A 12,946-nucleotide genomic window follows, 5' to 3' on the forward strand; every position below is an offset into this window, starting at 1 on the left:
GAAGTGGGGTGTATACAGATATTAAACAGATATTACAGTGTGCATTGATTGTGTCAGTGTTGATGTCTACGAGGAAATTAGTGCAAAGAGTGCAGAGAGATAGTGTTCATGTGCTTGTGTGGATAGTGCAAAGATAGAGTACTTGTGCTTGTGTGTGTGAGGATAGTGCAAAGTGATATAAATAGTAGAGTCTGTGCAATGGGCTAGTATAGCCAGTAAAAAGATGGACAGTGGGATGGAATATAATGAGATGAGAAGAGGAGGGGAGACCGAGGTAGACTCATGCAGAGATGAGAGGATAGCAGATAGATAGATAGATGGATAGATGGATACTGTTGAAAATTATGATTGTAAAACAGTGCCGTGGTGGTCATAGAGCAGAATTGCAGCTACAATTGTCATTGGGCCTGTGTGCAGGGATGGGTATCATGTAAGGTCAAGCATGAAGGCCATCATGCAGGTGCAGGCCAGTGGAAAGTAACAAGCAGTCAGGAGGGGGGTCACTCACTCACACCCACCCACCCACATACACCCACACACACACACACACTCGCACATAAGCACACACACAAGATGATGGCAGTCAAGGTCAGACCAGGCCTCCAAAAAAGTGATACCGAGTAAATTGGCAGGAGGGTCTATCTCCCCCAAAGCAAAAGTTCCCTCGCAACAGTTGAGCGAGAATATTCTGAGTGGCTAAAAGTGTGGATAAAATATGAGGAGATATAAGGGAATTTTTCGGATTGGGTCAGTATAGATGGAGGTTGAAGATCATGACTTGCAGAAAGTGACGAATTATGAGTATAAAAAGTGAATGCACTGGTTTTTTTTAGTCAGAGCTGCTCCATGGACCACCACTCTCGGTTTGGATGAAATGTCTGCAAGGATGGAATAAAACTTCAGTTTATCGCACTCTGGACTTCTGACTCTGATTGAAAAATTACTTTAAGATTTGGAAACAGTTGTTAATTCGCTACAACAATACTTTATTAATCCCGAGGGGGGGATTTAAGGACATCCAGTATCTTATACAGCTTTTACTCGGTATCTGTCTTTCCCTCCTGAGGACACCACGGTCTCGGCGTGGATTTCGGACTGTCTCGCTGATATATCCACATGGATGAAAAATCACCACCTTCAGCTGAACCTGGCCAAAACGGAACTGATGGTCTTCCCAGCTAAACAGGTCATCCACCACAACATCAAGATCAATACTGACTCTTTATCTCTTGCTCCATCCAAAACAGCAAGAAACCTCGGGGTCATTATTGATGACCAACTGACCTTCACGGCCCACATCGCCTCTGTCTCCAGGTCGTGCCGCTTTGGGCTATACAACATCCGCAAAATCAGGCCGTACCTAACCCAGTATGCCACCCAGCTGCTGGCGCAAACCTTGGTGAGCTCCCGCCTTGACTACTGCAACGCCCTCCTAACGGGCCTGCCGGCTTGCGTGGTGAAACCACTACAGATGATCCAGAACGCGGCGGCGCATCTGGTGTTCAACCAACCGAAAAGGGCACACGTCACCCCGCTACTCATCGAGCTCCACTGGCTGCCAGTAGCTGCTCGCATTAAGTTCAAGTCACTTATGCTTGCCTACAGAGTGCTTACTGGTTCTGCTCCCACCTACCTAAATGCTCTTGTAAGGGCAAATGTTACACCCAGGACGCTGCGCTCGTCTAGTGAGCGTCGTTTGGCACTGCCGTCCGTGCAAGCACGGCAATCCAGACTATTTTCATTTGTAGTTCCACGTTGGTGGAACGAACTGCCTAGTACTACCAGAGCAGGGGCGTCCCTCTCTACCTTCAAGAAGCTTTTGAAGACCCAACTCTTCAGAGAGCACCTCCCCTCCTAACTGGCACCTGACTAGCGCTTAACTTGCACTTCAGCAGTTACATTCCTGCACTTCTTTTTCCTCTTTTCTAGGTTGTTGTTTTTCTAATTCTCATGTAAAGTAGTATTTATTGTTACACCATGCTTTTTTATTGCTCTTAGCTTGACTGTTCTCTCCCTTGTACGTCGCTTTGGACAAAAGCGTCTGCTAAATGACTAAATGTAAATGTAAAATGTAAACAGCTTATACTACTCACAGACACAACATAAACAAATCACATACAGATAGGGAGAACATGTAGAACAAGCATAGCAACCACCATAGCAACCACCATGAGTGCCCTGTTCTGTCAGACTACCATAGAATTTACATAGATACATAATTAACTTGCTTTAATTCCCTTCTTGCTTGTTGTCTTCGCTCATTCACTCGTTTCTCCAACTGCAAACCCTGCATTGATGAAATATTAATATGCACGCATATTGTCGTACTGTCGTCGTAAAATAGGCTGTGCAAATATTTAGGCACCCTAATCATTTTCATGATTTGAATACCTGTAACTACTCAATACTGAATAATTGCAACACATAATTAGTCTGATTAGCTTGTTAAGCCTTCAATTCCATAGAAAGGTGCATTCAATCATTAGAAAAACTATCTAAGGTAGCCAATTGCAAGATGTGCTTCTCCTTGATTCTCCTCTAAAGAGTGGCAACATGGGGGCCTCAAAACAACTGTCAAATGATCTGAAAACAAAGATGGTCAGTGTTGTGTGGTTGTGTTGTAACTTCAGTTGATAAATAAAGCAGTTCATATCCAGCCTGCTCATTGCAAATGTGTTTTTTCTTGTTCATATTGTGTGCGGTTAACAAATATTTTCCTTTTTATGTTGCACTGAAATTAAATGATTTAGTGTGTTCTTGGCCACATCAATTTGAAAGCTGGACCAAAGTGTTTAATTTCATTCAATTACAACTAGGCTAAATAAAAAGTTAAGTTGTAAGTACAGTCTGGAGTCTGGACAGTCTTTTTTTCTCAACGCCTCAATAGGTAGATCTTGCCTGTCACCAAGGCAGAGGTTGTGATCTTTGGCCAAAAAAGGTTGGTGACCACTGGTCTAGTGTACCCAATGCTAAAGGAGATCAGAAAGGAAGCACTGAAGCACCTTTTCTAAGCATTTACAGAATTCTATCAGCTCTTCCAATGGCTTATCACTTGGGACAATTCTTCAGATTCTGCCTTCTGTGTTTAAACCAGCTCTTCCAATGGCTGTGTGAATGCGCTTGTGTATTGTAAGATTTCCCTTTTGAGTAAAACTCTTTCCACACAGAGTACAGTGGTACGGCCTCTCTCCTGTGTGAACGAGCTGATGTCGTTTGAGACTTCCCTCTACAGTGAAGCTCTTGCCACACTGAGTACAGTGGTACGGCCTCTCTCCTGTGTGAACGTGCTGGTGTTGTTTGAGATTTCCCTCTTGAATAAAACTCTTGCTACACCGAGTACAGTGGTACGGCCTCTCTCCAGTGTGAAGGCGCTGATGTTGTTTGAGATGTCCCTCTCGAGTAAAACTCTTGCCACACTGAGTACAGTGGTACGGCCTCTCTCCAGTATGAATGCGCTGATGTTTTTTGAGACCTCCCTCTCGAGTAAAACTCTTGCCACACAGGGAGCAGCAGTAAGGCCTCCTTCCTGTGTGAATATATTGATGAAGCCTGAACTGAGACCAAAAGTGGAAGGTTTTGTCACACACAGAACAGGAGTAGGTTTCACATTTCTCTGTCTCTGTTCCCGAGATGGAGGGGGCTGCTGGGAACTCCGGGGATGAGGGAGATGATCCTTTTCCTGTTTAACAAAAAAAAAGACACATAAACATCAACAACTTTCTTACATCAAGTTATCTGTGGAGAGCTGCTGTATACAAATATGCTGGAGTACTGATTCTCTTATGGGTCGGGCTGAGTGTGTTTTTATAGGTGTGTGTTTGTGTGTGTGTGTGTGTGTGTAAGTGTGTGTGTGTCTGATCTCTTACGGGTCTCTGGCTGTTCTGTATGGTTCTCTTTGTCCTTCCTTTGCCGTCCTTGTGTCCTGGAGTAGTCCACCAACACCACTGACACACTCCTTAACCGGGCCAGAGACATAGGGTCTGTGGGAGACAGGTCTGTTTTGGAGCAGAGGACTGGAGACAGAGACATGGGGTCTGTGGGAGACAGGTCTGTTTTGGAGCAGAGGACTGGAGACAGAGACATGGGGTCTGTGGGAGACAGGTCTGTTTTGGAGCAGAGGACTGGAGACAGAGACATGGGGTCTGTGGGAGACAGGTCTGTTTTGGAGCAGAGGACAAGAGGTATGCTGGATTTGTCTTCCTGTTCCTAAAACACATGGAGGAAGGGAGAAATACAAGTTGTCAGTTTATTAGGTACACCTAGCGAAAACTAATGCAGTCTAATAAAACAGTCCTGCAATAAACCCCCCTTCAGGATTGTTTTCAACGTTCAGTTTATGTTGAAACAGTTTAAGAGAGGTGGCGATTCAACTGTATGATCATTTTGGAGATTGTGGTTTGTTGTGCTGTTAAACTGCACTAAATTGAACACAAAAATATTTGTTGTTATTTAGCTTAGCCTCACTGATTTAAATGGGGTGGCTAAATAATAGAAACACATGTCATTGCACATGTCAACACAAACTGCAGTCTCCAAAAAGAGCACACAGTTGAAATAACAGCCCTCTAAATTAGTTTACATGAATTCTAAATATTATAACCTTCATGAAGCTAAGATGTATTGCGTGTATCAGACTGCATTAGTTTGGTCAGTGTTCCTAATAAACTGCCAGTGAGTGTGTGTCAATCTATATATACGGGAAATGACCAATTTTTCAACAACTCAGCTCTCAAAAACTCCTCAAATATGTTAGAAATCCTGACGGTTCCTAAAATCATTGTTTACATTCTAAGTTTAAGTTCCTAAGATCAGCAAGATCAGATATGGGTTTAGTGCTATTAGCATTAGCATGTCAGATGATATGGGTATAGTGTTATTAGCTTTGTTAGCATTTAGTATTTACAACAAATACTGTACAGTACCTGCATCAGTTCAGTTTTTATGTCTTCAGCTGGGGAGGGGGTCTGTTCGGTCCCAGGGTCAGCAATGTCTGCAAAAACAGAAAAGTAGACACCTAAATTTGCATTTATTTATTCATAATTTAATCTGTAGCTGCTTACAGAACAGAACCTGCTAATGCTAATAACACCAAACCCACATCATCTGACATGCTAATGCTAATAACACTAAACCCACATCATCTGACATGCTAACGCTATTAACACTAAAACCAAACCTGATAGATTTGTAACTGGAAGTCCTGCCCTGTATTATAAAGAACCAATCACTGACTTTTTGCCTCCACACACACACAAAGTGTATACATAGTGTCTGTCTGTCTGTCTGTCTGCCTGTCTGTCTGTCTGTCTGTCTGTCTGTGTGTGTGTGTAAGTGTGTTTGTAACTCTTCACACCCCAGCACTCCTCACCAGGCTGATTGTACTCATCTCCATCATCAGCATCTTCTTCTTTAATCCCAGAAACAGGAGCCTCCAGCAGCCTCTGAGCATCAGCTGAGACCAGCGTGTGAGACGAGACCAGCGGCCTCTGAGCATCAGCTGAGACCAGCGTGTGAGACGAGACCAGCGGACTTTCAGCACTGGATGAGACAGGCAGACTATGATGAGACGATAAGACCAGTGGACTCTGGGCATCAGACGAGACCAGTGGTTCTGACCAGACCAGTGACTCCTGAGCTGTTGTCATCTGGTCTGATTGGAGAGGAGAGCTGTAACTCTCCATTGGCTGAAAAACACATATCAGACGTTAGAATGTGTGTGTGTGAGTGTGTGTGTGTGTGTGTGTATGCGTGCGTGCATGTTTAAAACTTCAAAAACTTTACATTTTAAACGTGTTCCCTTCTTTAAAGTCTCCATAAAAAATGAATGGTTAGAGCAAAAACCAGAAAACTATTTGGAGAATTCCAGAAATCAATGGGTATTATCAATATAATAAGAATAGGCTGTTAATACGAATAAAAATAAGAGGGAATTTGTTCATATATCTCTTGCTGCATGAGGCCCTATTTATTAATATGTGTGTGTGTGTGTGTGTGTGTGTGTGTGTGTGTGTGTGTGTGTGTGTGTGTGTGTGTGTGTGTACCTCATCCTTGAACTGGCTTTCCCCACCCTGCAGCGACTCATTCACATCCTGAATTGTCCTATAGGGATCAGAGATTGCAGGGGTCAGAGTTCAAAAGTCAAATGTGCAAGGATGATGGTCAAAGTTCATCGTCAAGAACTATCAAACTAGAGTGCTCCATAAAGCAAAATATAATCCCCGAAATAAATATTACCAAAATACCATCCCTGATATAAATACTACCAAAATATCATCCCCGATATAAATATCACCAAAATATAATCCCTGATATAAATATCACCCAAATATAATCCCTGATATAAATATTACCAAAATACCATCCCTGATATAAATATTACCAAAATATAATCCCTGATATAAATATTACCAAAATATCATCCCCAATATAAATATTACCAAAATATAATCCCTGATATAAATATGACCAAAATATAATCCCTGATATAAATATCACCAAAATATCATCCCCAATATAAATATTACCAAAATATAATCACCGATATAAATATTACCAAAATATCATCCCTGATATAAATATCACCAAAGGGAATAAAGCAGAAGAGTACTAAGGGAAAGGGCATTATAAGGCATACATATGGGTGGGTGTGTGTGAGTGTGTGTGTGTGTGTGTGTGTGTGTGTGTATAACTCGTGTCCGTGTCCGTGCGTGCGTGTCTCTGTGTGTGTGTTAGTGTGTGTACCTATGATTGCTCTGCTGTCTTCGCAGCTGCTGATGCAGGTCCCTTAGTTCATTCTTCAGGAAAGCCACAGTCTGTATAAACACACAAATGTTAACTACACATTCATACACACACACACACACACACACACATTAAATCACACACACATTAATCACATATACCTTGTTGGCTTGTGTCAGTGAGTTGCCTTTTTCCTTAGTCACACACACACACACACACAGTGATGTGTTTGAGAGGGAGAGTAGAGCTGAACCATAGCATTTAAATCAGCAGTGCTGATCTAGTGCCAGATATTTTAATGTAATTCTAGCAGCTACAGGGAACCAATGAAGGGTGACCAGCAGTGGAGTTACATCACACACACACACACACACACACCTGGGTGGCTTGTGACAGTGAGTTGTCTTTTTCCTCCAGGTGTTTCTGTAGTTCATCGTTCTTCAGCTTCAGCTGTTGGTTTGACTCCGCCTGCTCCGCCAGACTCCGCCCAGTCTCCACCTCCTTCTCTTCTAGACGGCGAATCAACACGCAGAGCTCCTGGTTCCTACCTACTTCATGCTAATAAACACACACACACACACACACAACACATGTTAACATTGACAAACACACCAAACTTATGAACATTCACACACAGTGATGGAGATAATTTGCAAACACTGTTAATTACTTAAGAATGTATGAATCATGTGCTTATGAAAGCAGAAACATGGCTTTTCTGTGTTTCTGCGTGTGTGTAACTTAGAATATTAGGTGCCACTTAGTCTGCACATGTACAAGAGCATGTTTAGACCAGAGGTGATAAGAAGGTACGAACTGTGCTTCTTCCGACCTTGTAAAACTTCCATCCTTGCCTCAAGCATCAGAAATCCACCACGTGGTTTTCTCTGCTGAACGCTCAACTTCTGTCTATATAAACCTTGTGCGATGTGTTTATCATGGCTTCACTTTCAGCCTTGTGCTGGGAGTGAGCCCGATTGCAATTGTTGTTTGTCTAATAAATATACTTATATGCAGCTCCGGAGTCCTGAGGTAACTAGGGTGAATTTTCACCTAACACACACACACACACACACACACGCATGTACACATACAACACATGTTAACATAGACAAACACACCAAATTTATGAGCATTCTCTCACACACACACACACACACACAGGCTCTGACTGTGTGTGTGTGTGTGTGAACCTGTATCTTACCTGTAATGCATATGTGATGAATTGAGTGGCCTTCTCCAGGTCGAGGCAGGCTTGCTTGTGACTCATCATGTCAATATGCTGAGTAATTTCATCCATCTACACACATATAAAAACACACATCAACACACACACACACATCAACACACACACACACACACACACACACACACACACACACACACACAAACACTTTAAGTGCTGTTCAGATTCTGATGAAAATCAAGCAAACAGACAGACGTTCACAAACTGAATTTAAAGATTAAAGTAAAACTTGACGGCAATTTTCAATACGCTAGAAGATGATTCAATCAGCGATGGTGATGTATCAAAACTCGTTATTGCATCTATGCGCACGGAGGGAGAAGGTAGCTTCACAAAGTTTGATCTACTCGTCTGTGACTAGACCATAGGTCAGAGAAGTCTGAGATTCTCATATCCAAATTAACATCGACATCAGACACCTCTTCAAAGCCACGTTAACAAGTGTCATTTCTGTCTATCTTACACAGTAAATCTGCAAACAGAAAAATTGTTAGCGGTCAACAAAAGACGTTCGTCAATACCGTTAGACAATGTAACTGAGGTGGAATAAGGCTCAAATCAATACAACTCAAAAGACAACCTCTCTAATTAAATGAGAAAACACATGCATTCTTAAAAAGGAAGAAGGCGAATCTAGTACCATCAAACTAAGAATACGTTTTTATCAGAAAATCCGAACAAACCGGTAACGCCAACATACCGTCTCTCCCTCAGAATCCAACTGCAACGTGCTTCTAGCAGCGGGTGTTTTGCGCGGTAAAAGTTTGTCTTCGGTCAGTTTCTGCATTATGTCATGTAGCCTACGAGTTTAACATACTCATTTCGCAATTACATTAAACACTGCACCTTGTCAGCTTTCTCTGTTCAGACAAAAATGTTCATACACTCAACACAACTTTCCCTGCCGAAGACCTTGTGAGCTACCAATAGCTATCTATTTTGACCAAGTTTACGATATCCACGTAGTTCGTAAGCTGAAGACTGAAGGAAAAGATGATTAAGGCGGTTAGTATTCTAAAATATTTGCTGAAGGTATAAAGATTTGTTTAGTTGGTCTTCCTTCAGGAGAGCGGTGATTCTTCTTCAGCGATTAAAGCTTTCGACGGATTGAGTCAAGCCTACAGTCTTACTGCCCTCTAGCGTGCCGGAAGTGAATAAAAACACATTTCTGAACTTTTCTGAAGCCTGAATATTTTTCCCATTCGTCTATGAAAGCAACTCAACCAGCGCTGTAGTGCAGGGTAAACGCACGTAAACGCCGTTTACGCACCTCTGGAATTTTGGAAATAGCGTTTACGCACCTCAAAGTTCCCTGCGCCTTGTATTCTGCCGTTGGAATAATCCGAAATAAATTTGGTGTCATTTTAAATCACCTAAGACTAAGTTTCATATTGTTGAACATATAAACGCCGTAGTCTGAATCATTTTCATCTGCGCTGTATTATGGTCTGGTCCAATCAGTGCCTTGCGGCTGTGGCGGCGACACCAATCAGGATCCAGGAAGGCGATTTTTGAAGAGACCATCAATTGCTTTCACTCACACAGATGCCCGCAGAAGGCCTCAAGTACAAAGATAGACTGAAGAAGATCAATTCACATTTTAAAACGTTGTTTTGGTTCGAACAACATCGTATTAAGACAGGGACAAACGCTATTAATAACGTGCTTTCAAATATGACGATGCAGGTAACAATCAAGCCTTCCCTGTTCCATCTAAATAGGCCTAATAAAACGTAAATTATTTCAGCAATCGAAAAAGCATGAGTAATTATCCTCACGCATATCGCTGCAGATAAGGCTATTTCATTGAAAATTGTAGACAGATTATTTGCAAGCCAGTTAGACATAGCTAAGTGAAATGTTTTAGCTTAGCTATAGAATCTTCCATTTTCGCGGTCAAGGTAAAAAAATAAGTGTAGAAGAAGAGCAACAGCAGAACAAGCATAAACCCGACCAGTGGGTTCTCGCACGCTCCCTTCATTGAGAGGTACTGTTTGCCTCCCCTTATAGTCCAGGCAAAATAGCGTTTTACGACAGACTAATTGTAAAATAATTTTTTTCAGCATAGATCATTTCTATGAGGTGTCCAGAACAACATACTAAAAGTCCTAAGAAATCCTAGTTGAGGAAATATGTTTAATTCTCATCAATCTGAGATATGTGCTAATAATGCATGGCAAAAATACACCTCAAAAATGTAATTTTTTTCCTTTACTCCTATCAAAATGAAACTTTACACAATGAAAGTACCCATGAAAAGTAAAACAATTTGTATTACAAGTTTCTTTTGAAATTAATTTGAATATGCACATGAGCTCCACACTTATTGAATATGTCCATAGGCAGAAACACCTTCATATGTATGACAAATACATCGGCCCAATCTTCATCCAATCATCCTACTGCCAATGGGAGATGGCAATGCTGCTTTTAGACTGGCCTCTAACCTGAAAACTGCCTGGCTTGGTAGTACCTGCCAGGGGTATGGTGTTTCTGCCTATGCAATTAGGACATATTCAATAAGTGTGATGCTCATGTGCATATTTAAATTCATTTAAAAAGAAACTTGTAATACAAAAAAGTTACTTTTCATGTATACTTTTACTATGTAAAGTTTTATTGTGGTAGGAGTAAAGGAAAAAAATAAGCCTATTTGGATGTATTTTGGGCATATTCGATTAGTGTATAGCTCATTTGCATATTAAAATTCATTTTCAAAGAAACTTGTAATACAAAAAATGTTACTTTTCATGGGTACTTTCATTGTGTAAAGTTTCATTTTGATAGGAGTAAAGGAAAAAAATTACTTTTTTGAGGTGTATTTTTGCCATGCATTATTAGCACACATCTCAGATTGATGAGAATTAAACATATTTCCTCAACTAGGATTTCTTAGGACTTTTAGTATGTTGTTCTGGACACCTCATAGAAATGATCTATGCTGAAAAAAATTATTTTACAATTAATTCTATTATTGGCTCCAAAAAGGGTTAATTTGCCTGGCCTATTAAGAGGTTTTTTGTCAGATCAGCAAGACTAAATAGGTTCTACGCATGCGCTCAACCCAGTTTGTGAGGGATTGCGCAATCTGAGAGGAGGCACAGTTCGTCGCTGCCTCGCTGTCTCTTGTCTGTTTGAACAGGACAAGCGCAAATTCAGCGATTTTAATTAAAATGTTAATATTTATTTTATCGTTATTTGTTTTTTACTTTCATGATGACAGGTGAGGCTCTGCCTCCACTGACCGCACGTCCGTGCTCTCGCATAGAAACGTGAGCGGGGAGCCAAGCTGTTGCTTCACTGAATAGGCCTATATGCTTAATCAATACGTTATTTGAAGTCAACAAGTCAGTTCTCAATGTGAAAAAAAAACATGCTTGTTCAATCCAACACAGTATGTGATGTCCTGGCTGGTGAAGCACAGGAGAGCCATGAACCCCAGAACACGCCCCTGCAAGGCAGGTTTCTCCAACGGTTAAAGAACAGGGGAAGTGTTTAATTGCAGCATGGTTTCTTTTCAGGTGTATCACCCTGGGCCTGTTTCCAGAGGCCTTAATTATTTTTTTAGGTCCTATAGAGGTCCTTTCTTTTGTCTCCCCCACCACCCCTTCATTTTTGTGAGGCCTACACATACTTTTCTTTACTGTTTTCTTGAAATTTAATAAACTACAAACTCATCTATTCACTGTCATTGATTTAATATGACTTTAACTGATATCATAATGGAATTTAGCCGGGACAGCCTTACAGAGTCGCACCGCTTTGTGTTGCGTTGCTTCGCGTCGTGTTGCATCTCGTCGAGGTCTGTCTGATCCCAAAACTCAGTTTACCCACCTCTAATTTTACCACTACAGCACTGATGTCAAGACTCAGTCATTTAAAATCTTTCTGTTCACTTACATCAGATGTGTTATTGTTTACTGCATCAGATGTGTTATTGATACAATTATTCTTCCTACCATTTTTTTTTGGCCAACTTTTAGGGACATTGGAAACAGATTGAGGCCCTCTTTCTTGTTCAAAATGAACAATATATTGTTTTATAATCCCGGCTTCATAACATCGCAAATAGTGAACTAATAAAGTTACCTATGTTCTTTCTTCTTTCGGCGATTTTTTAATATCCCACGTAGATAGAACGAATCACATTGCGACCTTTTGCATACTAATCAGGTGGAGTTAACATTTTCTCACCCAGGATCCCGGCCACAGCCAAAGCTCCGATGCTGAGCAAGCGAGTAGGAGAGAAGGAAAGTAAAGTGATCGAGCAAGTGACCGCACAAGTGTAAATCTCGGACCGGCTTTTACTCGAAAGGTAAAAGAGGTTTAAAAAAAATGAGAGGACTTGCCGAGCTGGTCTTCTTGCTGTTGGACTAAAATGTATTAACTAGCTGGCTTGCTATGTCTTGTGTTGTAGCGCTTGCGTGATGTTTGACTGTGTTAGCACAGTCATCGACTAGTTTCTGATCAGAAGCATAGTCAGCCCATTTCGACAGAGGTTTAGCCGCTGGCGATACATCTAGAGGTGATGTTGGCGAACCTGCTAGATGGCACATGTGCGCAGGTGATTGTGATGTTAAACGACGGCGTTATAACATCGTTTTGTTTGTGGTTAATTAAACGACGGGGTTATAAAAGCTTTTTGTTTGTGGTTAGCACGTCCCTTTGTATTACACCTGGCAAGATTCTTGCATAAAGAACCGCTGTTGTAATAATCCAAACCACATACACAATTATCCATGGATGAATTATACCACTTGAACAACATAAAGAACCGCTGTTGTAACAATCCAAACCCCATACACCATTATCCGTGCGTTAATTATACCACTTGAGCAAACTAATGCAGGGTTTGCAGTTGGAGAATGAGTGAATGAACGAAGACAACAAGCAAGAAGGGAATTAAAGCGAGTTAATTATGTATCTATGTAAACTCTATGGTAGTCTGACAGAACAGGG

The 12,946-nt window shown here is 41.3% G+C and overlaps 2 protein-coding genes across 3 annotated transcripts in view; both read right to left on the reverse strand.

The window, feature by feature from the left end:
• LOC105913011 (zinc finger protein 70-like) overlaps positions 1-12,946 on the reverse strand; it is a 148,655-nt gene that overhangs the window by 116,537 nt on the left and 19,172 nt on the right. The gene's annotated exons all lie outside the window — the stretch shown is intronic.
• LOC122128883 (zinc finger protein 239-like) lies at positions 2,863-9,531 on the reverse strand. Of its 2 annotated transcripts, XM_042703899.1 has the most exons (10): positions 8,688-9,531; positions 7,946-8,041; positions 7,120-7,299; positions 6,742-6,812; positions 6,042-6,099; positions 5,485-5,684; positions 5,369-5,439; positions 4,923-4,990; positions 3,867-4,206; positions 2,863-3,679 (listed from the first exon to the last, which is right to left on the reverse strand). In XM_042703899.1, exons 1-10 carry the CDS (start codon positions 8,772-8,774, stop codon positions 3,066-3,068), a joined length of 1,785 nt encoding a protein of 594 aa, XP_042559833.1. In that variant the 5' UTR covers positions 8,775-9,531; the 3' UTR covers positions 2,863-3,065. The 2 variants fall into 2 exon arrangements, with proteins under 2 accessions (XP_042559833.1, XP_042559832.1); XM_042703898.1 differs by having other exon boundaries at positions 5,369-5,684.

This window comes from Clupea harengus, chromosome 26 (assembly GCF_900700415.2).
Source record: "Clupea harengus chromosome 26, Ch_v2.0.2, whole genome shotgun sequence".
Taxonomy (NCBI): Eukaryota; Metazoa; Chordata; class Actinopteri; order Clupeiformes; family Clupeidae; genus Clupea; species Clupea harengus.

Bases quoted from the DNA above. Each gene is read 5' to 3' on its own strand.
- LOC122128883 (XM_042703898.1), bottom strand. From the start codon at position 8,774: ATGCAGAAACTGACCGAAGACAAACTTTTACCGCGCAAAACACCCGCT. The intron at 7,300-7,945 runs GTAAGATACAGG...TGTGTTTATTAG, and splicing joins TCATCACATATGCATTACAG to CATGAAGTAGGTAGGAACCA. The intron at 6,100-6,741 runs GTACACACACTA...TGATCCCTATAG, and splicing joins AGACAGCAGAGCAATCATAG to GACAATTCAGGATGTGAATG.